At 38.6% G+C, this 23,378-nt stretch overlaps 2 protein-coding genes across 5 annotated transcripts in view; one reads left to right on the top strand and one right to left on the bottom strand.

Annotated features, from left to right (window-relative positions):
• The window catches only part of LOC309608738 (pregnancy zone protein-like), a 44,322-nt gene extending 22,937 nt beyond the window's left edge, over nucleotides 1–21,385 (top strand). For both annotated transcript variants that reach the window (XM_082349157.1, XM_082349158.1), the window contains 22 exons: nucleotides 1,015–1,164; nucleotides 3,239–3,403; nucleotides 5,367–5,466; nucleotides 8,209–8,371; nucleotides 8,762–8,990; nucleotides 9,495–9,621; nucleotides 9,821–9,942; nucleotides 10,161–10,212; nucleotides 12,215–12,298; nucleotides 12,839–13,015; nucleotides 13,303–13,390; nucleotides 15,002–15,158; nucleotides 15,542–15,616; nucleotides 15,898–16,075; nucleotides 16,514–16,737; nucleotides 17,621–17,839; nucleotides 18,031–18,161; nucleotides 18,531–18,621; nucleotides 19,170–19,238; nucleotides 19,637–19,739; nucleotides 20,535–20,576; nucleotides 21,213–21,385. In XM_082349157.1, coding sequence (XP_082205283.1) covers nucleotides 1,015–1,164; nucleotides 3,239–3,403; nucleotides 5,367–5,466; nucleotides 8,209–8,371; nucleotides 8,762–8,990; nucleotides 9,495–9,621; nucleotides 9,821–9,942; nucleotides 10,161–10,212; nucleotides 12,215–12,298; nucleotides 12,839–13,015; nucleotides 13,303–13,390; nucleotides 15,002–15,158; nucleotides 15,542–15,616; nucleotides 15,898–16,075; nucleotides 16,514–16,737; nucleotides 17,621–17,839; nucleotides 18,031–18,161; nucleotides 18,531–18,621; nucleotides 19,170–19,238; nucleotides 19,637–19,739; nucleotides 20,535–20,576; nucleotides 21,213–21,235 — 2,769 coding nt within the window. In that variant the 3' untranslated portion in view covers nucleotides 21,236–21,385. The remainder of the gene's footprint in view (nucleotides 1–1,014; nucleotides 1,165–3,238; nucleotides 3,404–5,366; nucleotides 5,467–8,208; nucleotides 8,372–8,761; nucleotides 8,991–9,494; nucleotides 9,622–9,820; nucleotides 9,943–10,160; nucleotides 10,213–12,214; nucleotides 12,299–12,838; nucleotides 13,016–13,302; nucleotides 13,391–15,001; nucleotides 15,159–15,541; nucleotides 15,617–15,897; nucleotides 16,076–16,513; nucleotides 16,738–17,620; nucleotides 17,840–18,030; nucleotides 18,162–18,530; nucleotides 18,622–19,169; nucleotides 19,239–19,636; nucleotides 19,740–20,534; nucleotides 20,577–21,212) is intronic.
• KLRG1 (killer cell lectin like receptor G1) overlaps nucleotides 3,354–23,378 on the bottom strand; it is a 196,146-nt gene continuing 176,121 nt past the window's right edge. Inside the window, exon 6 of one of the 3 annotated variants that reach the window (XM_082349283.1) lies at nucleotides 3,354–3,416. The gene's annotated coding sequence lies outside the window, so the exon portion shown is untranslated. Of the gene's footprint in view, nucleotides 3,417–9,459; nucleotides 9,569–23,378 lie in introns of those variants that run through there. The other 2 variants (XM_082349281.1, XM_082349282.1) reach the window with 2 other exon arrangements.

Raw genomic sequence — 23,378 nt, 5'->3', positions numbered from 1 at the left:
CAAACATATTTAAAACAGAATTCTCCAAAAGCAGTGTTTTCATAATATATTGAACTATAGAGATGAATACTACTGCACCTTGAGGATAAATCAATTAATTTTTTTCATATATGTCATATGATATACATGAATCCAAAGTGTTACATTAATTCAGTAGACCACATAGCAGATTATCATAGTTAAATTCAGCAATCCAAGTCAAATATTATTTAACGGAATGTACTATTTCATTCCAGTCCAAATCAGCTTTCAGTTCAAGAACGTGGAAGCTTAACAGATGCTACTGCAGTGACTAAATTCCAAATTATTTTATAATCTACTCAAGATTCTACTCAAAAAATTCTAACATAAACATAAGGAACCAATAGATTCACTTACAGATGAATTTCTACTGGCCAAACCAGTCAAATCTCTGAAAAAAATTACGCACAATTTTTCATTATTTTGTAGTTCTTATTCTTTATTCACAGTCCTTTGAATATTGTCAATGAATTAACTCTTAGGATGCATATTAGATGTTTAGTTTTTTTAATTAATGAGTAAATTCCTGATCCTGATAAACAGTACTACACCACTTTAGAATGCCAGGTGATTAACAGGGCCAACTGAAGGAGACTTCATTGGCTGGTCTTAGAGGTGGAATAGGATTTTTCACAGCCCCGTGCAAACTACACACATTCATCACAAAAACACTGCGTGGAGATAGGTATGTATCTTTGTTAGCGTGTGCATTCCAATTCCCACTCAAGGTTCTCTTTTACTGTGATCAAAATCAATTTATGTTTCACTGGTTATAAAAAGAGTGGGAAACCTGAGTTAACCGAACCACATTTCCAGTTTATTCCAGAGATGGTTAACTGGTAGTTGCCAGGCAGATTCATCTCTTAACCCTTCTCTAACATGGATGAAGAGAAAGGAAGTGTGGAAAGGGACTAGTCCTACCCTGGGGTAGAGGAGAGTTTTAAGATTGTAACAATTAGAAGATTTGTGGCTATAATCATATCCTCTTTACAGGTAAGTTTGAGCTTCTCTTCAGCCCAGGGCCTGCCAGCCTCAGATACCAAGCTGAAGGTCACAGCCGCTGCTGACTCCCTCTGTGCCCTCCGTGCAGTGGACCAGAGTGTCCTGCTAATGAAGCCTGAAGCTGAGGTCTCACCTCAGTCAGTGAGTCCCATTTCAGTCTTGCGTATCAGAAAATGCACACATGATATGACTATTTTTGGAAGCTGGAAGTTATAACTGCAAAGGACAAGTTCTTCAGAGTGTCAGGCATAGTGTAGTAAGTCACATATGAGTTTGGATTCAGTTCAGTTCCAAAAAAGACATTGCACAAGGTGCTTCACACAGATCATCTTACTTCATTCTCTGCTATAACATATCAAAGAGTGAGCAGTCTCGTTCACTACTACATTCCCTGTGCCTAGCACAGTCTTTACATGTAAAAGATGCTCAAAACATTTATTTTTTTTTTGTTTTTTGGCAGTGGGGGAGGGCCACACTGCATGGCTTGCGGGATCCTAGCTCCCTGACCAGGGATTGAACCCATGCACTCGGTAGTGAGAGCGTGGAGTCCTAACCACTGGACCGCCAGGGAAGTCCCTCAACACATTTTTAATGAACAAATAAATGAATAATAATTCCTTAACGTGGATATTATTACCTTAATTTTATGAATGAAGAAAACACAGCCAGGATAAATTAAGCAACTATAGAAAGAACATGCCAAAAATATATTTTAAAGGTGGGATTTGAACCAAATTTTATTCAATGTCATGTCTGACACACCACAATTCAAGATAGTATGTGAAATGCCAGGTTTTTAAGTCTTCTCTAAAAAGCAGGCACTTACTCATTGGTTTTAAGTACGGACAAAAGAGAGTTTCCATTCACACTTGTCTTTTAAAGATGTTTCTTATAATGAGGAACTTCCAAAAGGGCCCAATAGTTTACAGTCTTCGTTGTCCATTTATTTATTTAACGAATATCCCCTGCGTCTGGACTATGGGATAGATACTGCTCCAGGAATAGGAGTTCTTATGGTGAACAATCAGATGTGGTCTTTGACCATTTTAGACGTATAGTCTTGTGAGTTATTAAACAAGCAAGCAACAAAAACATATAAACATATAATAGTTCTAAATTTTGATAAGTATCATTTAAGGAATAAACAGGATGTTGAGCTAAAGAAAAGAGTTGAACAATTTTTGATACAGTGATTAGTGATTAGCGGTGTCTTCTTAGATCGTCAGATAATGGACGGGCAGGGGTAGGCATGACAAAGAATGAAAACAGCGTGCCTGAAGGTCTTGCAGTCAGAATAAGTCTGCAGTGTTCAAAGAGGAAAAGGTACCTTATACGTAGTGGTGAGAGAAGAGGATGGTAGAGGTGGTAGGCGGAATGGAAAGTAAAGAAGGTCATGACAAGCGCTGTGAGCTTGCCGTGGAGTTAGGAGTTGACAGCAAATGTAGTGGTAAATCACTGAGGAGTTTTAAGCAGGAGAGTGATTTAGTGATTTAGATTTATCTAGTAAGAAGATCTTGTTTGCCGCTCAGAGTATGGGAGCAAGAATGGAAACAGTTAGGAGGCTATTGTAGTAGCGTAGATAAGAGATGACAGCAGGTCCGCAGGGAGTCACTATGTGTTTAATGAACACTATATGACTGAGCAGGTAGCCTCGTGCAAGGCTCTGGGCAAAAACTGAACTGGAATGGATTTATTTCTAGGTTACCCCTGTACCTAGTTTTTTTCCAAGTTAAACTTGGTCTTAAAATAGTAGACTTAAAAAAAAAAAAAACTTGGTAAGAACTTAATCATATAAAATGGGAAAAGGGAATGAATTAAGTATTTACAGAGGTTGTTTCTGGGTGATGGGTATGAATGACTTTTATTCTTTCATTATGTTTCTCTGTACTGTCCACGTTTTTGCTTTCTTTTAAAAGTAGGCATTTGGGCTGGGAGACAAAGAGACTTGAGTTTTATACTTACTCAGCCAAAATGGGCTCTGAGTCTTTGATCAATTAATTTGATATCTTTCTGTATTTCTTTTGTACAAGAAGAGGATTAGGATCCATAAGCCTTAATATCTCCCCATGATTTCTGTGTCACTTTTTATAATGTTGGTATGGGAGTGTTAAATAAGCACCATGATCTCTTAAACTCCAGATTGAACATTATCACACTCAAAATAAAATAAAATAAAATAAAATAGAGTTTTTCCTTTGTTCTCTCTATTTCGCAGGTCTATGATTTGCTACCAGTAAAGAGCAGCCTTAGTGTTAGATATGGAGGTTCCGGGAATGAAGATGGGGAAAAATGCATCAATGCAGAAGATATAACTCACAATGGAATCATTTACACACCAAAGCAGGTCCTGAGTGATGATGATGTTTACAGTATCTTTGAGGTAATTCTTCTTCCTAAAAACATAACCAAATTTGATTTCTGAGTCTTTGTTAAGATGGAGAACAAATGGATTTCTAAGCTCTAAAATCTGATCTTCCTCCCACTCACCAAAAAAAAACCCTACGATTAACAGAAAAATATTGAAATCTCAGAGACATAGAGAACTTTGTATACGCACAGAGAGTCAATCATGAACTTCTCTGGCACTTTAAACAGCAAGGGGTATACTTTTAGGGCCACAACTTTAACCAGGTTGATCCCAAAGCTAGTTATCACTATCGTATTCCCCTCTCAGTGATTCTCAGAGATTCCAATATGTGAGAAAAACAAAACATTTCCCATAGCACCTCTGACACCCTTGGAAAGGTGAGTACCCTCTTGGCAGCCATTATAACAGTCATTTTCACAATAAATAAATGATTGAGTAAATGACTGAATACACAAAGTACATTACTTCAGCCAACACCTTCTGTGCAGTAAAATTTCAGGAAAACTGAAAGTAGCTGTTCATAAAGAAAAGATTTACAAAACTTGGAGTAGAAACGTTAGCATGCCTTAGGTACGTTAGCTCAAATGTGTATCTTTAATTAGGCAGAGTTATGAAAAGGAAGTTTATCCAGGTTGTGAGATTAAATCTTATCTCTACCAAAAAGGACTGAAAACTCTCATTATACCTTGAGGAAAGCATACATCAGCTTAGCTGATGAGGTCTGCAGCTTAGCTGAGAACAATTTACACCTCCCTCTTCTGGAGCCTTCAGAATCACAAATCAGACGGTGGTAGAGGGAGAAAAACAAGACTCGGTTTATCAGCTAACTGCAGCATCTTTAAACATTTCTTTCTGACTTCTTTCTCCCCATTCCATATCACTGCCACCACTGACAACTGTGCTTCAGAGTCCCACAGTTTTCCGAGTACTCTGAGATAGGACAGCAAGTAGTATTTACCTGTGACTAACATCAAAGAAAGAGGAAGCTTAGAACAGGGGGGCTCTAGGAATCAGGCTGCTGTGGACATCTGCGATTGTGTTTTGCATGCAGAGATTCAGGATACTTAAAAGACAGTGAGAAAGAAAAAAGGAAAGGATAAATCACAAAAGGGATGAGTTGAACATAGATATTCAGGCCCAGGAATATTTTCCAATAAAACATAGACAAAACAAAGTGTACTGACTGTGAAGAAAAATCCCCAGGACTTCCCTGGTGGCACAGTGGTTAAGAATCCACCTGTCAACACAGCGGACACGGGTTCGAGCCCTGGTAGGGGAAGATACCACATGCCAACAGAGCAACTAAGCCCGTGCGCCACAACTACTGAGCCTGTGCTCTAGAGCCTGACAGCCACAACTACTGAAGCCTGCGCGCCTAGAGCCTGTGCTCTGCAACAAGAGAAGCCACTGCAATGAGAAGCCCGCGCACCGCAACTAAGAGTAGCCCCCGCTCGCAGCAACTAGAGAAAGCCCATGTGCACAGCAACGAAGACCCAACGCAGCCAAAAATAAATAAATAAATTTATTTATTTATTTATTAAAAAAAAAAAAAATCTCCAACATGCAACCCTACAAATTCAAATGAAAAGAAACAAATATTACTCTCTGCCACAAAGTTAATGTTTGGTTTTGGGGGGGAAAGGAAGGAAAGAAAAACATCCAAAATTAAAATACTCAAGTTTCTTGGAGGCACAAGATAATTAAAGAGGCATCAGCACACAGGAGACGAAGTTCAGAAATAGGAATCAGAAGTGGAGCCTAATCCCAACTCGCATTCACTAACTGGATGATCTGGGCTTTCTGTGACTCCATTTTCATATTTATAAAATACCCCTCTTCTCCATTGTGTGGGATTTTCATGATGATCCTATGAGCTATATGTACAATAATAGTAAAAGTATAATACAAATGTAAGGAAATATTCTAGTCTCCACACTGGATTGCCAGTATGCTTTAATAATTATTTTTCCTCCAGTCTGTAGGATTAAATATTTTTACCAACTCAAAAATCCACAAGCCACATTTTTGTCAGCTGTTTCAGCCATATCCAGGAGCACCTATGATCTACGCAGGAGGTAAGGGTGAGAATTATTTATCTGCTAAAATAATAGAAGAAAAGTGATGCTTTGCTGCGTTGGGTTGGGATAAAAAGCCATTTTTTAAAGTACTGAATGTTGTGACTCTGCAGCAACTTCTTGGTAAATTTTCTTCATATAACATTTTTCCCCGGAAAATATAATTTTTAAGCCATTATTATTTCTTTCCCTCTCTCTCTCTGTCTCTCATCCAAATCAAATGCTTTTTTCTCATAGTCTTCAATAGTCTTGGTACTTTAAATCCCCTTTACCCACTGTGGCTTCAATACCTAAATTAGTCAGGATAAGATAAATTATATTGCAGTAACAAACAAACCCCCCACGTCTCAGAGGCTAAGCATATAACAGTTTATTTTTTCCTTTCACAAACACTGCTTGTGAGTCCAGTAGCTGTTCAGAACACCTCCTGACCAGTCATTGTCAGGGAGGTTCATTGGGCTTTCATCTTGTGACTCCATCTCCAATGTGCCTTTCAAGGTTACTATCACGGGGAAGAAGGAATAGATTTGCACATGACTTTTATGGCCAGCAGTGGAAGTGGCATATATCTCATTGCCCTACCTGCAAGGGATCCTGAGAAATGTGGAGGATTATATAGATATTGTTTGCCTCTGTCATATTCTTTTATGGAAATCAAAGTGATTTTGACATATTGAACAAAATAGAATAATTCAGCTTTTGGTGAATATACTTAGTCTCTTTGTGTGTCTCAAGTATACCTAGAAAAGAGGAAAAGTTGAAACGATTCTAGCTCTGACTATTTTCTTTTCTGCTGCTAACAGGCCTAGAGAAGTGTCTAGAGGCATGCTGGGATGGCTACTAATCCTATTTTCTAATAAGAAATTTGGTGGTATAAAGTGTTTTTTAAAAATAAATTAAACACATTTAATACAGAAGAAATTATTTGCCTAGGAAGACAAAGAGTAAAGTTATGAAAGTAGAGGAATGAATAAGAATATTCCCTCCACAGAAACAAATTCATGTAGTAAAAAAAAAAAAAACAAGTTTTCATCATACCTTTATCTGGTATGACACATATAACTTTGAAAATTTGCAGACTCAGGGACTTTCCTGGCTGTCCAGTGATTAAGACTCTGTGCTTCCACTGAAGGGGGCACAGGTTCGATCTGCGGTTGGGGAACTAAGGATCCCACATGCCACGTGGTGTGGCAAAAAAAAAAAAAAAAACATTTGCAGACTCATTTAACATTTTTGAGGCTCAGTTGAAAGTCAGAATGACAACACCAAAGTCACTGAGGTATCATGAGCATAAATTTAAAAAAATATAATCATGATTCCATATAACAGTGTTTTTTGGTTAAAAAAACTAAAAAACATTATTATTACTTTATTTTCACATCCCTCTTAATACCAAGTGTATTATTTTCTTTTCAATCTTAAGTGAAAACATGTAGGTGGAATGATCCAGAAAAACCTGAAAACAAAGTACCATCATTACATTCTTATCACAGATACTCTGTAACACTAGACAAATTTTACATTTGGTATTCGTCACCTATCCATTCTTTCCTTTTCCTGTTCAGTTACATCACCTTAGTCCTGTCCTTCATTGTTTCATAACCAAAGTACTAAAAAGCCATCATAATTTACCTTCCTTGCCTTCCGTCTTTCTCCACTTCAATCCAGCCTCTATACCATGAAAGGCGCATCACCCTTCAACATTGCTTCTGTCATGTCACTTATTTCTCAGACATAATCGCTACTTCCAGAATTCATAGGTCATCATATTTAAGGTTTTAAAAGAGCATGTTCAATGCTATTATTTTATGTATGTTTATATTTATATATTTATACATACTATCTTTATATGTCTTCTGATCTCTGGCAGGTCACTTTTTTTTTTAATTAATTTTTATTGGAGTATAGTTGCTTTTATCACTTTTTAAAATCAACCTAACTCCTGCCTCCTTAACAGATCTAATTTATTTGTCCTAACCTTCATGGTGTTTTATTATATAATTACACCTACTATTTACTCAGCTATGTTAAACGTGCCCGCCCCCACCCGGAGATAGACATTCTACTCCTGAGGGGTAAGTTTTTTGTTATCCCTTTGGAGCATTGCTTCTGACATCTGTGTACATACATGTGTAGCTGTTTCCTTGGAATGCCTTCTTCATTCCCCTCTGATTCTCATCCTTTCATGGTCTTCTTAAGTTCTGCTTTGTAAAGTCTTTTCTGGCCAATCTAAAGTTTATTTTCTGTCCTTTATTGAGTCTCTGTTGTCTATAACCCATACTTTACTATATTATTGTTTATGTCTTCATATCTTATTAACTGTTAAAAAAAATTCCTGAAATCCTCTTGTTGTAGCTACTATCAATTCCTCTTGTTTGATTCTCAGTGCAAATGGAGAACATGTGATCATCCCGTCAGGGTATAAGCAGTATTTCGTGTTTTAAATTACTCTTTATTTTTGCCTTCACCAGTTGAAAACTCAGCTTAGGGAGAGCTACATTTGTTTTCACTTCTAGAGAAAAATACAGTTACCTTTAAACCATTTGATGAAGCAATAGGATTTAGCCTTCCAATAGGACACATAGATGAGTGAACAAAGTAAGAAACCAGTAGGTTAAATTGTTGTAATAACAAACATTCCCTGAGCATATGACCTTATTCTACTTGATAAATAAGGCAGCTGTAAGAAATTAAGGATAAAATTGAGGCTTATGTTGGGCCCTGCGTGTTTTCTCTCCACAGGTCAAGCGGGTCCAATAGGTCCAGTAGGCTCTGCTCTAGCACGTGGAAATTCAGGGATAGTTTATCCAATGGTAGGGAGAGAAAACTCTCCAGCTGTGGAAGTGAAAGAGACAGTCCGGAAGTATTTCCCTGAGACCTGGATCTGGGACTTGGTGGCAGTCAAGTAAGTTGTGTGTTGCCCAGAATTGAGTTCATAAAAGGATCTGAATCCTCCTCTGATGCTGGTGTGATCATTGATTCCTGATCCTTTCCGTTCCACTCCACTCTTTTCTGGTAGTTGTTTAGATTCATAGTTCATTTATCTCATAGCTAAACAATGCAGTTTTCTTTTTCTAATTTGGTCCTGAGATACTTAAAATAACAGAAAGTAGGAAGCTACCCTCGACCCTAAAAAGAAAAAAAAAAACAAAAACTTTCAGAGACCTCATTACGAGCACCAAACCTTATATCAAGTTTAACATGTATCACACTAAGTTTTCATGCTCTAGGATCAGCTGTGGTCCTTGCTAAAGAGGGGACTCACTGACTCTCCTCCTCTTTTTCCCCTCCCTAGTGTATCGGGTGGAAGTGAGTTGGCAGTGAAGGTCCCTGACACCATCACGGAGTGGAAGGCTGGCGCGCTCTGCTTGTCTGGAACTGCAGGGCTCGGTCTCTCCCCCACCATCTCTCTTACAGCCTTCCAGCCCTTCTTCCTGGAACTCACTCTTCCCTACTCTGTGGTTCGAGGAGAAGCCTTCACACTCAAAGCCACTGCATTCAGCTACGTGTCCCGTTGCATTCGGGTAAGGGCACTTCTCGGCGTAAGCAAAAGTAGAAGGAAGGAACAAAATCACCATTCATTACCTAGATTTCCCAGGTAATCTCCTAGTAAGTCATAATTGAACATGATGTAGCCTAATTTTAGAATGGAATAAGTACTAAGAACAAAGCTCCCCAACAGGTCTGAGGTGGTAAGGTTATATTTATTCAGGACTCTGCATTATTTGTGTACTCCTAAATTCAGATATTACTTCCCCCTGATTATTTTTTCACTCTAACTAAAGAAAATATCTCTTCCTTGTGTTGGCACAAGCCTAAATCCTGAGTATTTATCCTGATTCCTGTCAGTTTTTCAAAGTCCTTACGGCAAACATCTAAACTAAAAAATATTTGACAGGATTTACCTTGTTTGAACAGCTTCTCAAAGCCTCTCAATTAGTATGCATTGTCCCTTTAAGCTTCTTCCCCCTGTTACTGACCTTTTGCCTGTGTTCTTTCTCAAATTTGTGGGTGGGAATGGGGGACAGGTCAGCGTGCAGTTGGAGGTCTCTCCAGCCTTCTTGGCCATCCCAGTAGAGAAGAATGAAGAATCTCACTGTGTCTGTGGAAATAAGCAGAAAACTGTGTCCTGGGCTGTTACCCCAAAGTCACTGGGTGAGTGGTAAAGTTGTTCACAAATCCTACTTCTTATGTTGTAATGATTTGCTTTCCATTCCCACTCAGATACATGTTTTTTTATCCTCCTTTGACAATGATCGATTGAAAGAAAACCATTATAAATATTGGAGAGGCTTAAAAAGAAACCATTCAATATAGAATCACTGTTTAACTCCTTAAAAATCTTATTCCCCAGGAAAGGTGAATTTCACAGCTACTGCAGAAGCCCTGCAGTCTCAGGAACTGTGTGACAATGAGGTGCCCCACGTCCCAGCACTTGGACAGAAGGACACCGTAGTCAAGCCCTTATTAGTTGAGGTATGCGGGTCTACTTTCTCTGAGTCTCAGAGGCCTTATTATGTAAATCACATTATCTAATAGGTATGCGACAGTGACATTTCATTCCCAAGAATATGAATATGTCCACAACTCAAGTTTTCACTAACAGTTTCTCTCCTAAAGTGATTGCTTTTTCTCTATCACTATCTACATTCACTATCACTTTTCTTTTTGATTTTTTTTCTTTCAATACAAAGCCTGAAGGAATAGAAAAGGAGGAAACTTTCAACACACTTCTTTGTGCTTCAGGTAAGTGTCAAAAAATAGATAAAATTCTTTTGTTAAGCCACTTGCCAAAGTATATAGTTGTGAAATGTTCTTTGGGGCATGTTTCCTCTGGGGGGAATAAAAGGAAACAAGTATACTATCCCATGTGCAAATCAAAGGACATTTGAATGGAGAACAGTCTTTTCCTGATGAAGACATAGAGAAGTTAAGAGACTCATCTAAAAGCTCTTGGCTAATAATGAAGACTAAAGCTGATGACTATAGGACAGGATTCTTTCCAATACACCTGTGCTTCCCAAACTTCTTCCAACACAATTTTCAGACTATTGAAATATCTTTGTGGCACTAGTACTATTGGTTATTCTGTTAATAGTTGAAGTGTACTCATGTTTTTATTTAAACAAGTTATTTTAAGAAGAACTTTAGGTCATTAACATATATAGAAAACCAATCTTTTTCTATTACACTTAAAACTACCATTTAAATATTCACACAGTCATTAAAAAATTACTATTAAAATATTCAACTCTGCACTATCTAAAATCATCTAGAGAACAGCGCTTAGTCTACAGATCTCTTCTCTTCTCTATATAAGTATCCTCTGATAATCTCATCTAGTCACAGAACTTCAGTAACAACTTTGTACCAGAGACCACAAAATGTACATCTTTGATCCACACCTCTTTCCTGAACTCAGACTCATGTATTCAACTGCTCACTTATCATCTGCATGTCTAAGCCTGGAGGTCTAAGAGGTATCTCAAAACTAGCATGTTCAAAACTGAACCCCTGCTTAGTCCCCACAAGCCTGCTCCTCCTACAATTTTCTCCATCTCAGATGATGGAAATTCCATTCCTCTACTTGCTGGAGATAAAAAATTTTGGAGTCGTCCATTATTATGTCCTTTCTCTTCTACTCCACACCCAATCCATTCCCAAATCTAGCTGGTTGAACCTTTAAATATATCTGAAATCTGTCCACTTCTCATCATGTCCACTCTTACTCTAGACCGTCCTCTCTTGGACCAACTCAGTCACCTCCTAACTGGACTCCTGGTCATCTCCCCCTGTTCCTATACAACAAGAGGGATCATTTAAAGCATATTTCAGATCATGCCCCTCCTCTGTTCAAAATCTTCCACGAGTCTCCCTTATCTCTCAAAGTTCAAGACTACGTCTCCAGCATCACCTACAAAGCCTTTCTATCCTCATGACTTCATATCCTGTTACCCTCTCCCCTAGTCACCCTGCTCCTCCTAATCTAATCCTAATCACACTGTTCTCCTAATCTGATTTTAGAACACACCCAGCATGCTCTAATCTCTGGAGTCTTTTCACATTTTGTTCCTTCTTCCTGCAAGTCTCTTCCCCTAGGTATCTATAAATTTTACTCCCTGACTTACTTAGTCTCAGTCACCTATGATTTTTTAATCAATGAGCTTTATCATTGGGAACCTTCTCCCCACACCCTGCACTTCCTGATTTGCCTTGCCTCACTAGCTCACCCATATAAGCACTTACTCTGCTTTATTTTTTTCTATAGAACTTACCAGTATCTGTCACACTAAATATTTATTTGTTATTTTATTACTCCCATCAAAATGAAAACTCTAGGATGTCGGGAAACTTCTTTTGAAAATTGCTATATCATTGCACTTAAAACAGAATCTGGTACATAGCACGCACTTAATACATATTTATGGAGTGAATATGATTTTTTTACATCCACCAGCTATGGTAGAAATGAACATAAACAATGAAGAGAAAGAAATAAATATAACATAAGGTATACGCTTATAAGGAAATCTATAGAAGTTTAACACAAATATATATGATTAATATGAACTTCACTGTGAGATGAATTGTGGCTTTAGGAGAAACTTGGATTGCATCAAAGAGATTATATAATGACCAAGAGAAATGAGATGTTGGATCTTGATCATATAGATGAAAAAATTCAAACAAAACTAGAACGTTTCTCTCATTTTTCCCTCCCTTATATATATTTGTCTTGTTTCATTAGAAACTGGAGAACCTGAAAAGTTGTCACTAAAACTTCCTTCAAATGTGGTTGAAGGCTCTGCCAGGGCAACACATTCAGTTTTGGGTGAGTCTCCCAGCCCGAAAGAAGCAGTTGTCCATCCCCATAATTCTAGTGCATGGGGCCTCACCAATCCCTTACTAATGAAGTCCCTGAGTCTAGGCGTTGGATTGAGAGAAAGAGCACCAAGCTAAGGACTGCACTGTTGAATAGATGTTGTGCTACATCTTATATCTTGATACACTCTAAAAAGTAAAAAGGGTCATCTCTTTGTGCCCTCATCTTCAAGAGACTGGCTAGGTAGTGATACTTCCTAATAGATTTTAAAATAATTGTTTTTTACCAGATCTGTGGCTCATCACAAAGATGTATCCTACCATTCAGATTTTTTCCTATTTTTTCCATCCTTGAACTATCTACTTTATTGTTCCTGCATTTCTCTTTCCTTTCTATTTCTTGTTTTCCTTCACCTCTTATGCTTTCTTTTCCTCCCCTTTACATATGATTTGACTTCTCACTTAGTTAGTAATCTGTCTTCTTATCCCAACGTAAATCAGCTCTGAGTTCCTCTGATTTTTTTTTTTTTATATATCTTTCATTCCCCAGGTGATATACTAGGCTCTGCAATGCAAAATCTTCAGAATCTTCTCCAGATGCCCTATGGTTGTGGAGAGCAGAATATGGTCCTTTTTGCCCCTAACATCTATGTTCTGAAGTATCTGAATGAGACAGGACTGCTGACAGAGAAGATCAAGTCCAAAGCCATCAGCCACCTCACCAGTGGTGAGAGAATACCCCAAAAGGAAAAACATTAACTGATTCCCTAAATATCTCCTCCAGTGAACTCAAGTCAACATCCCTTTGATTAAGATTTAATAATTATTGTTGCTGTGATATCCAACAAGTTGTCCCACTATACAACCAGGAAATTCGATGGTATTATCAAGTCTTGGAGACTTCGTAGTAACATAGTAGTTTCCCTGTGACACCTCAACAAGTTTTGAGGAAAACCCTGATTCATTCTCCAATGTCTCTGCTATTTCATAAATCTATGCAAACTTCCTCTTCAGGTTACCAAAGACAGTTGAATTATAAGCACAGCGATGGTTCTTACAGCACCTTTGGGGATCGTCATAGTAGAAGTCAGGGAAACACTTGGTAAGATAATTATTTCCATATGCTCTCTGTAGATCCACAATATTTCAGAATTCTGGAAATAGCTATTCTCTGATACCTGGAGTTCATGCATAGAAATTTGTTATCCTTTTTTTTTTTTTTAATTGGAGTATAATTGCTTTACAATGGTGTGTTAGTTTCTGCTTTATAACAAAGTGAATCAACTATACATATACATATATCCCCATATCTCCTCCCTCTTGAGTCTCCTTTCCACCCTCCCTATCCCACCCCTCTAGGTGGTCACAAAGCACCGAGCTGATCTCCCTGTGCTATGCGGCACTAGCATAGATAGCTTCCCACTAGCTATCTATTTTACATTTGGTAGTGTATATATGTCCATACCGCTCTCACTTCATCCCAGCTTACCCTTCCCACTCCCCGTGTTCCCAGGTCCATTCTCTACATCTGCGTCTTTATTCCTGTCCTGCCCCTAGGTTCTTCAGAGCCATTTTTTTTTTTTTTTGGATTCCATATATATGTTAGCATACGGTATTTGCTTTTCTCTTTCTGACATACTTCACTCTTTATGACAGACTCTAGGTCCATCCATCTCACTACAAATAACTCAATTTCGTTTCTTTTTATGGCTGAGTAATATTCCATTGTATATATGTGCCACATCTTCTTTATGCATTTATCTGTTGACGGACACTTAGGTTGTTTCTATGTCCTGGCTATTGTAAATAGAGCTGCAATGAACAATGTGGTACATGATTCTCTTTGAATTATGGTTTTCTCAGGGTATATGCCCAGTAGTGGGATAGCTGCATTGTATGGTAGTTCTATGTTTAGCTTTTTAAGGAACCTCCATACTGTTCTCCATAGTGGCTGTATCAATTTACATTCCCACCAACAGTGCAAGAGGGTTCCCTTTTCTCTACACCCTCTCCAGCATTTATTGTTTGTAGATTTTTTGATGATGGCCATTCTGACCGGTGTGAGGTGATACCTCATTGTAGTTTTGATTTGCATTTCTCTAATGATTAGTGATGTTGAGCATTCTTTCATGTGTTTGTTGTCAATCAGTATATCTTCTTTGGAGAAATGTCTATTTAGGTCTTCTGCACATTTTGTTATCCTTTAAAAACTCCTATGTGTGTCATCACTAGTGGAGGATCTCACCATTTCATCTATGAAAGCTCACTGTTCTGACAGTATAGTAAATAGCAGTAAAGTAAGGATCCCCCAAAACGGAAATAGAAGGCAGAAAGTGTCATAATGTGAAATGATAGAGGAAGAAGCTTCTACATTAAGGGAGGAGAGGAGGGGAAGGACAGAAAGAGACTGTGATGTAGTAAAATCATTCAGAAAATGGCAATTTTGGTGGTGGGAAGGCACCACATTTTACACATTTCACATTTTATGAGAAAAAAAAGTGAAAAGTATCGACTCTGGGGAAACCCATCAAGTTGAGAGATTTTAAAACAGATTCAGAAGTTTGCTGGACAAATAAGAGTATATTCAGTATTCAAGTATCATTTCGCCACCAATTTTCTCCACGGAATTGTGACGCTACCTGGAGGCAATTGCACACAGTGAGCTTTAAAAGTGAGATGGTCCTCAGGTCTCCATCTCTTCCTTGCTGGACAGGCTCACTGCATTTGTATTCAAGTCCTTCGCTCAAGCCCAGTCATACATCTTTGTGGAGGACTCGCACATCATGAGCTCCCTTACCTGGCTCTCACAGAAGCAAAAGGAAAATGGTTGTTTCCAGCGCTCTGGATCATTGTTAAACAATGCTATTAAGGTGACGCCTTTACATTTGTTCTGGGCCCTGAGGACAGTGACATGTAGGCGCTACGATGCTCCTATTGATTCCTCAAGTCCTGGTGACATAGCTCTGAGAAGGACAGCAGACTCTAAAGCTTCTGATACCTAGCAATAAATTAGTTGTTTTGTATTGAAAGAAAATAGCATGCCCCAAAAGCTCCAATACATTACTAAAAGTGAGGGAAAGTGATTTGGGACAGATTTAAGAATTTTAGGGTGAAGGAGGAAGAGGAAAAATCAATAATACTGCCCAAGGAAAGATGCTTTCTGGTGAAGATGGCCAAGGGGAAGATTAGAGTTAGCTGATTCTGGCTGATGAATACTGGAGTGTTTGAGTGTCTCTGCCTCTGATCCTTACAGGGTGGGGTAGACGATGAGGTGACGCTTTCTGCCTACATCACCATTGCTCTGTTGGAGATGCCACTGCCTGTCACTGTATGTACTACCACACTCCCTGGACCTCCCTCACAAATGTAAGGAATAAAACTTGTGGAACTAGGAATCTCTGAGGAAAATGAGTTGTGATTTTCATGTTATTTAATATTAGTATACTTCACTAGAGCATAATGGATGACAGATCCTTTGGGAAGCTGCAAAGAAAATTACCCTCTGGTCAGACTGTGATGTTGCACAGGCACATCGGGGCATTTAATCTAGGGTTAGCCTGGAGACAGTTCGTTAGCCTGGTTCTATCTTAAGGTCCATCTTCTTTATAGCACCCAGTTGTCCGCAATGCTCTATTCTGCCTGGAAAGGGCCTGGGAATCTACTTCAGAGACCCAAGGAAGTCTTGTCTATACCAAGGCATTATTGGCCTATGCCTTTGCTCTAGCAGGAAACCAGGCCAAACGAAGTGAGCTGCTTGAATCACTAGACAAAGAGGCTGTAAAAGAAGGTAAGAGCTGCTACCGCAAAAGTGACTTCCAAAAATCACCAGTGATCAAAGGGAGATGACCTATTAAATTCACACATACCATGCTTATATTATATTCTATCCATTATATTATTATAAGAAGAAGATGATGATTTATTATTGACCTAACACTTAAGTTCTCTAGGTGACATGGGTCATTTTATCCATTCACACATTATAGACTTTAAACAGCCCAGCTTCTAATATCACACAAGTCTGTAACAGACACAAAGACACAATGTGATTTGCTAGAACCTCAATTTACTTTCATGGCAAAGATTTGCTTGATTGGTGATTACTTAATACTTTCACTTCCTGTATGTCCATTCACTAGGTGAGCTCTAATTATAATGATCAGTCATGAATTAGGTTTTGAAAATGTTCTCTAAGCTTAAGATTGTATCCTTTTTTATCTCAAAGAGGACTCCATCCACTGGCAACGTCCTGGGAAACCTCAAGAAGTTAATGCACTCTATTATCAACCCCGGGCTCCTTCTGTTGAAGTGGAGATGACAGCTTACACTCTCCTTGCCTATCTTACTGCCCAGCCTGCCCCATCTTCAGAAGACCTGTCTGTGGCTACACGGATTGTGAAATGGATCACCAAGCAACAAAACCCCAGTGGGGGCTTCTCCTCCACTCAGGTCTGTGAAGAGACTCTAGGAAGAAAAATAAATATACTAATACCCATGTAGACACAACCACATTCTAGGAGTTGAATAACTGAATAATGTTTCTAATTTATACTTTGTCTATTCCTCCATCACCAGAAAGGTTCCAGCCTCATTATTTTATATATGGATTATTTCTCTGTCCTCTGCACAATCTCTCATATTTTCTCTCCTTAGTGGATCCTCATCCATAAAGTCGATCAACCTTCCTAAAGCAATGTTTTTATAACATTACTTCCCTTGGGGACTTCCCTGGTGGTCCAGTGCTTAAGACTCCGCGCTTCCACTGCAGGGGGCGCAGCTTCGATCCCTGGTCAAGGAACTAAGATCCCTCACGCTGCGTGGCATGGCCAAAAGGCTGATCCCTTCGCTTTTTCTGGAATTGGCTCACTCTTTTCCATGTCTTTACTACAACAACATTTCCCTCCCTGGTACTGCCTGATGCCTCTCTTCTGTCTTTATAAACCTTTCTCATTATTCAGAGATAATCTTATTTCTCGCCTTCTTCACAGCCTTTTCTTATTATGCTAGATCCAATTTCTTCTCCATCCTCTGAATTTTTCCAACAAATGTTGTTATATAAATTTATAATTATTGAAATATCCTCTACTTTATGTCAAATATTTGAGCCTCATTCCCATATGTACATTGTAAACTACTTGAACAAGGAAACTTCATTTCCCCCAAAGTACCTAGAATAGTTCATGATTAATAACCAGGTCTGAATTGACTTGAAATCCAGTTAATGAACTGTGTTTATGACTAAATAACTCTGAGAACAGTGTTGATACGGTTTACATCTGGTATGATTTTGTTACCTTCCCCTCCTGTGCTTTCTGAACCCATCTTTTTTCAGGATACAGTGGTAGCTCTCCAAGCGCTCTCCAAGTACGGAGCAGCAACTTTCACTAAAAGGGAGAAAGCAGCTACAGTCACCATCAAGTCTTCAGAGACCTTCTCCGAAGAATTCCAAGTAGATGAAGGCAATCGCCTATTGCTGCAGGAGGTCACTTTGCCAGAGGTTCCAGGGGAGTACAGCATGGCAGTGTCAGGGTCGGGATGTGTGTACCTCCAGGTGAGACTGCCAGGGTTCAGGGGATGCCACAAATGGGAGAACAAGTCTCAAGAATTCGATTTGAACTTCAAAATAGAAAAAGAAACGTGTCCTAAGGGGAGGTATAAATCACGTAGAAGAGATAGACTTCTCTATCTATCTCAAAGAGATTTGAGTGCAAAAATAAAGGATTTTTTTTCAATTTGTTTTAGACATCCCTGAGATATAATATCCTGCCCAAGAAAGAAGGAAAATCTCCCTTTACTCTGAAAGTTGATACTCTCCCCAAGAATTGTGATGGAGTCAATGCTCACAAGAAAGTCCAGATTCTCATCAACATTAGGTAAATCCTAAACCACTATGAGACATTTTGTAGGATATGGTGAAATAGATTTTCTTGTGCAGGGGATCTTCATTGTCCAAGGTCATACATAATAAACAAGAAATTCTTGCAATAGTTATTTAAAAGAAAATTTTCTTCACTCTTACTGAAAAGGCTTAGCATTGAGAATATGATGTTACCATACCTGCAGAGTATGCATTCATAATGAGTTTTCCAAACAACTATAGCAGAAGAAAATAGAGTAGATGGCAAAGCTGAGTGGTAGCCAGGGATAAGGAACAGTAGAAATAAAAGAGGAGAGACTTTTGTCTTGAATGAATTCCAAAGAATTTTGTTTGACTGCCTTGTCCCTATGCCTTGACTTCATAGTTATACTGGGGAACGACCCAGCTCCAACATGGTCATTGTTGATGTGAAGATGGTATCAGGCTTCATACCTGTAAAAGCATCAGTGAAAAAGGTAAACCCTAAGTTTTTTACAGATAGCAAAGTCATGGCAAATGCTGTCAATTTCATTTTTTTGATTCAGCTCTCCAAGAGATTTATTCCCTCAAACTTGTTTCTCTAGTGTGTGTTTCCATCATTTTAAAAGTGGGCATCCTAGCTATGTGGTCTCAACTATAAGATATAAATCATAAACATGGTTAATAATGTTCCAGCAGGCCCTGAGACTTCTAGAAATGTGTAGTGCATTGAATTATCTTCTAACTATGTACAAAAAGAAAAAGGGAGACTGTATCGTATGCAAGCATATACATATATTCTCCTTTTTTTTATATAGTTGGAAGATAATTCCCTCTCTAAATAGATGATAGATAGATAGATAGATAAGGAGGGTTTAATAAATATTACTTTTATTATTTGTATAATTATTACTATTATTCTTGAAGAAATCAAAATTAGTGTTTGGATGTCTCTGAGAAGCCATTTAGAACATAAATACCTGTAAACTGCCTCAGCCTGAAAGTTCCTCATCCCATATCTTTGGCCTTTCCTCTTGGTCAACAGCTCCAAGAAAGGCCTCAGATTCAAAGGACTGAAGTGAGCACCAACCATGTCCTGATTTACTTTGAAGAGGTAAGATTCTCTGTGATTCTGCTAGATCTGGGAGAACCACTACAGATTCTAACAAACCAACCCAGGTTCCAAGGAGTGTATTTCATCTACACAACTTCTCATATTATAAAACTCCCTGGTATAGCATTTATGAATTGTGGGGAAAGAAAATAGCTACAGAGGGAAATGAAGCTGGGCCAGGTCAACAAAGCTCAATTTACTACATTTGACTGTCCATAGAATCGTCTTTTTGCCCTTCTTTTATCTGTCATTGAGTGTATTATGCAAGTCTTAAAACCTCTCGTTCTTTTCATAGGTTTTGGTACGGAGGACAGCATAAGTACAGGTTTTGATACTATCTTAAGAAAAGAGTAACTGTGTTAATCTTTGATTCCAATTCAGTTTTCCTGTCTCTCCAGCTAACCCATCAAAGCTTGAGTTTCTCCTTCTCAGTGGAACAAGACATCCCAATAAAGAATTTAAAACCAGCTACCGTAAAGGCCTATGATTATTATGAGACAGGTGAGTGGGATTCAGACATGCTGAGCCTTGAAAGGAAACAGACGACTAACTAGGGCAGGGCCACCTTCACTGAAAGAAAACTCCACAGTCTTCCACTGGAAGAAAGAGTTGAGTTTATGATCACAGGATAATCATATTCCTGTATATTAATCTGTCTTATGCCTCCAAACAAGTATTAGAATCATTCTTATAAATTGATCATAAAGCAATAAGGGGATCTATTTTTTCTAAATTCCCCTATGACATTGTTTTTTCTGGACTGAATTATTCCAGAAAGAAAAGAAGGGTAGCAATAACTAAGAATGTGCTATATGAGACCCAAAATTTGATCTATTTTTGACTTGGGCCTCAGTTAGTTTCACAGATTTTGGGAAACTTTGTATAATATGTCAGGAAATTCTTCCATTTGCTTATGACTTTGAACTAGAAACTTACCAGCATCTTAGCATGCTGGTAGTATTCAAACTTTACTCTTTCTTAGAAAAGAAAAGGTTCAGAGAGGAACGTACAACTCCAATAAGAAAAACATAGTTGTGAAAAAGGGCTATACAGTGTCCTATAGAAAGACAGTTATCCATTTGTGAAATCTGTCCCTCAACTTTATGTCCAAGCCCAATTTTCTCTTACTCCTCACTAACCAATCCCAAAAGGCTTAGTACAGAAGTAAATCCTTTTATTGGCTCTGTAACTGTGCTTTATACTTTCTTTTGTAGCTTACACACTTTATTTACAACTAACCATTCATGTGCTTATTACTGAATGTCTTCACTCTGTCTCATCATTTTTGCATTTCAGAGGAATTCACCATTGAAGAGTACAGTGTTCCCTGCAGTGCTGGTAAAGTATAAACAGTAAAATCTAATGCCAACAAAAAGAAAATAAATAAAATATGTGTTGTCTGTGTAAAGCTGCTTCTTGAGCATATCCTTACCATATTATAAAACTCCTTGGTAAATCATTTATGAATTGAACTATCTCAAATGTATTATAGAATTTCACAGTAGAAAAAAAATGCAAGTAAAATATAATTACTGGTGTCTGGGTTGACTTGTTTGAAGATGAATCCAGGAATTTGCCACATATAAAAGGGAAATCATCTAATATTTAGTTTATGTTTCTATACTCAATGGTGATATATTTATTACCCATGGCCTTTCTGGGATGTTTCTAAACTTATACTAGTTAAAGTCAGGAAACTGTTCACTATAAATTATCCATATGACACAGCACAAGAGATGTGATCTACAAGACCTTCCTTTAGGCTGATTGACAGTGTTCATCTTTGACAATACAACACTTGCTGTGAGACCTTCCACTTTCCACTTTAAAACATGAAAAAACTGAGAACAACCTTATCATTAAAAATAATTAAACTTATTAAGTTCAAATATTTATAATTTAAATATGAAAAATTATTCCTTTATTAGATCACAAAATTTCCCTAATACTTCTAACGTTTCTTCTACTGTTTAGAATCTGAACATGGAAATGCTTGAAGATGGAAACTTACAAATTTCATCAGATGAACTTCTCCAGAAACGAAGAACAAAGACTCATCAGGAGAGAAGATAGTGGGAGAAAGAAGGGACAGGAATTGGAACTACATGAAATTTGTGTGTTGAATAAATTTGACATTTACAACTCTATCTTTTCTTTTGTTCTTTACCAATGTTATATTTCCCTTCTGAAATACATATCCATTCTCCACAGTGTTTTTTCTTGGTTGTAGGTCCTTCCCTTTCATCACTTTAAGTATATCATGCCACTCCCTTCTGGCTTGTAGAGTTTCTGCTGAGAAATCAGCTGTTAACCTTATGGGAGTTCCCTTGTATGTTATTTGTCGTTTTTCCCTTGCTGCTTTCAATAATTTTTCTTTGTCTTTCATTTTTGTCAGTTTGATTACTGTGTGTCTTGGCATATTTCTCCTTGGTTCTATCCTGTATGGGACTCTCTGCACTTCCTGGACTTGGGTGGCTATTTCCTTTCCCATGTTAGGGAAGTTTTCGACTATAATCTCTTCAAATATTTTCTTGGGTCCTTTATCTGTCTCTTCTCCTTCTGGGACCCCTATAATGCAAATGTTGTTGCATTTAATGTTGTCCCAGAGGTCTCTTAAGCTGTCTTCAGTTCTTTTCATGCTTTTTTCTTTATTCTGTTCCGTGGCATTGAATTCCACCATTCGGTCTTCCAGGTCACTTATCCGTTCTTCTGCCTCAGTTATTCTGCTATTGATTCCTTCTAGTGTAGTTTTCATTTCAGTTATTGTATTGTTCATCTCTGTTTGTTTGTTCTTTAATTCTTCTAGGTCTTTGCTAAGCATTTCTTGCATCTTCTCGATCTTTGCCTCCATTCTTTTTCCAAGGTCCTGGATCATCTTCACTATCATTATTCTGAATTCTTTTTCTGGAAGGTTGCCTATCTCCACTTCGTTTAGTTGTTTTTCTGGGGTTTTATCTTGTTCCTTCATCTGGTACATAGTCCTCTGCCTTTTCATCTTGTCTATCTTTCTGTGAATGTGGTTTTTGTTCCACAGGCTGCAGGATTGTAGTTCTTCTTGCTTCTGCTGTCTGCCTTCTGGTGGATGAGTCTATCTAAGAGGCTTGTGCAGGTTTCCTGATGGGAGGGACTGGTGGTGGGTAGAGCTGGCTATTGTTCTGGTGGGCAGAGCTCAGTAAAACTTTAATCCGCTTGACTGCTGATGGGTGGGGCTGGGTTCCCTCCCTGTTGGTTGTTTGGCCTGAGGCAACCCAACACTGGAGCCTACCTGGGCTCTTTGGTGGGGTTAAAGGCGGACTCTGGGAGGGCTCACGCCAAGGAGTACTTCCCAGAACTTCTGCTGCCAGTGTCCTTGTCCCCACGGTGAGCCACAGCCACCGCCCGCCTCTGCAGGAGACCCTCCAACATTAGCAGGTAGGTCTGGTTCAGTCTCCCCTGGGGTCACTGCTCCTTCCCCTGGGTCCCAATGTGCACACTACTTTGTGTGTGCCCTCCAAGAGTGGGGTCTCTGTTTCCCCCAGTCCTGTTGAAGTCCTGCAATCAAATCCCACTAGCCTTCGAAGTCTGATTCTCTGGGAATTCCTCCTCCCATTGCCGGACCCCCAGGTTGGGAACCTGACATGGGGCTCAGAACCTTCACTCCAGTGGGTGGACTTCTGTGGTGTAAGTGTTCTCCAGTCTGTGAGTCACCCACCCAGCAGTTATGGGATTTGATTTTACTGTGATTGCGCCCCTCCTACTGTCTCATTGTGGCTTCTCCTTTGTCTTTGGATGTGGGGTATCTTTTTCGGTGAGTTCCAGTGTCTTCCTGTCGATGATTGTCCAGCAGCTAGTTGTGATTCTGGTATTCTCGCAAGAGGGAGTGAGAGCACGTCCTTCTACTCTGCCATCTTGGTTCCTAATTGCCCACAGTGTTTTTTAAAACACTGAAAAACCATGCAAAGAGGTATAAGCAAAAAAACTATAGATAAATCAAAATGAAATTTCAAAAACTGTTCAAGTAACCCACAGGAAGGTGGGGAAAAGAAAACAATATTTCCAAATATTGGAAACAACCAAAACGTCCATCAGTAGGTGAAAGGTTAAACTACCTGTGGTACATTCATACTATGGAATACTACTCAGTAATAAAGAGGGACAAAG

The sequence above is a fragment of the Balaenoptera borealis genome (genome assembly GCF_965194805.1).
Source record: "Balaenoptera borealis genome assembly, chromosome: 13".
In the NCBI taxonomy this organism is placed as follows: domain Eukaryota; kingdom Metazoa; phylum Chordata; class Mammalia; order Artiodactyla; family Balaenopteridae; genus Balaenoptera; species Balaenoptera borealis.
Note: the sequence above shows the minus strand (reverse complement) of the source record. Positions and strands in the feature narration are given on the sequence as shown.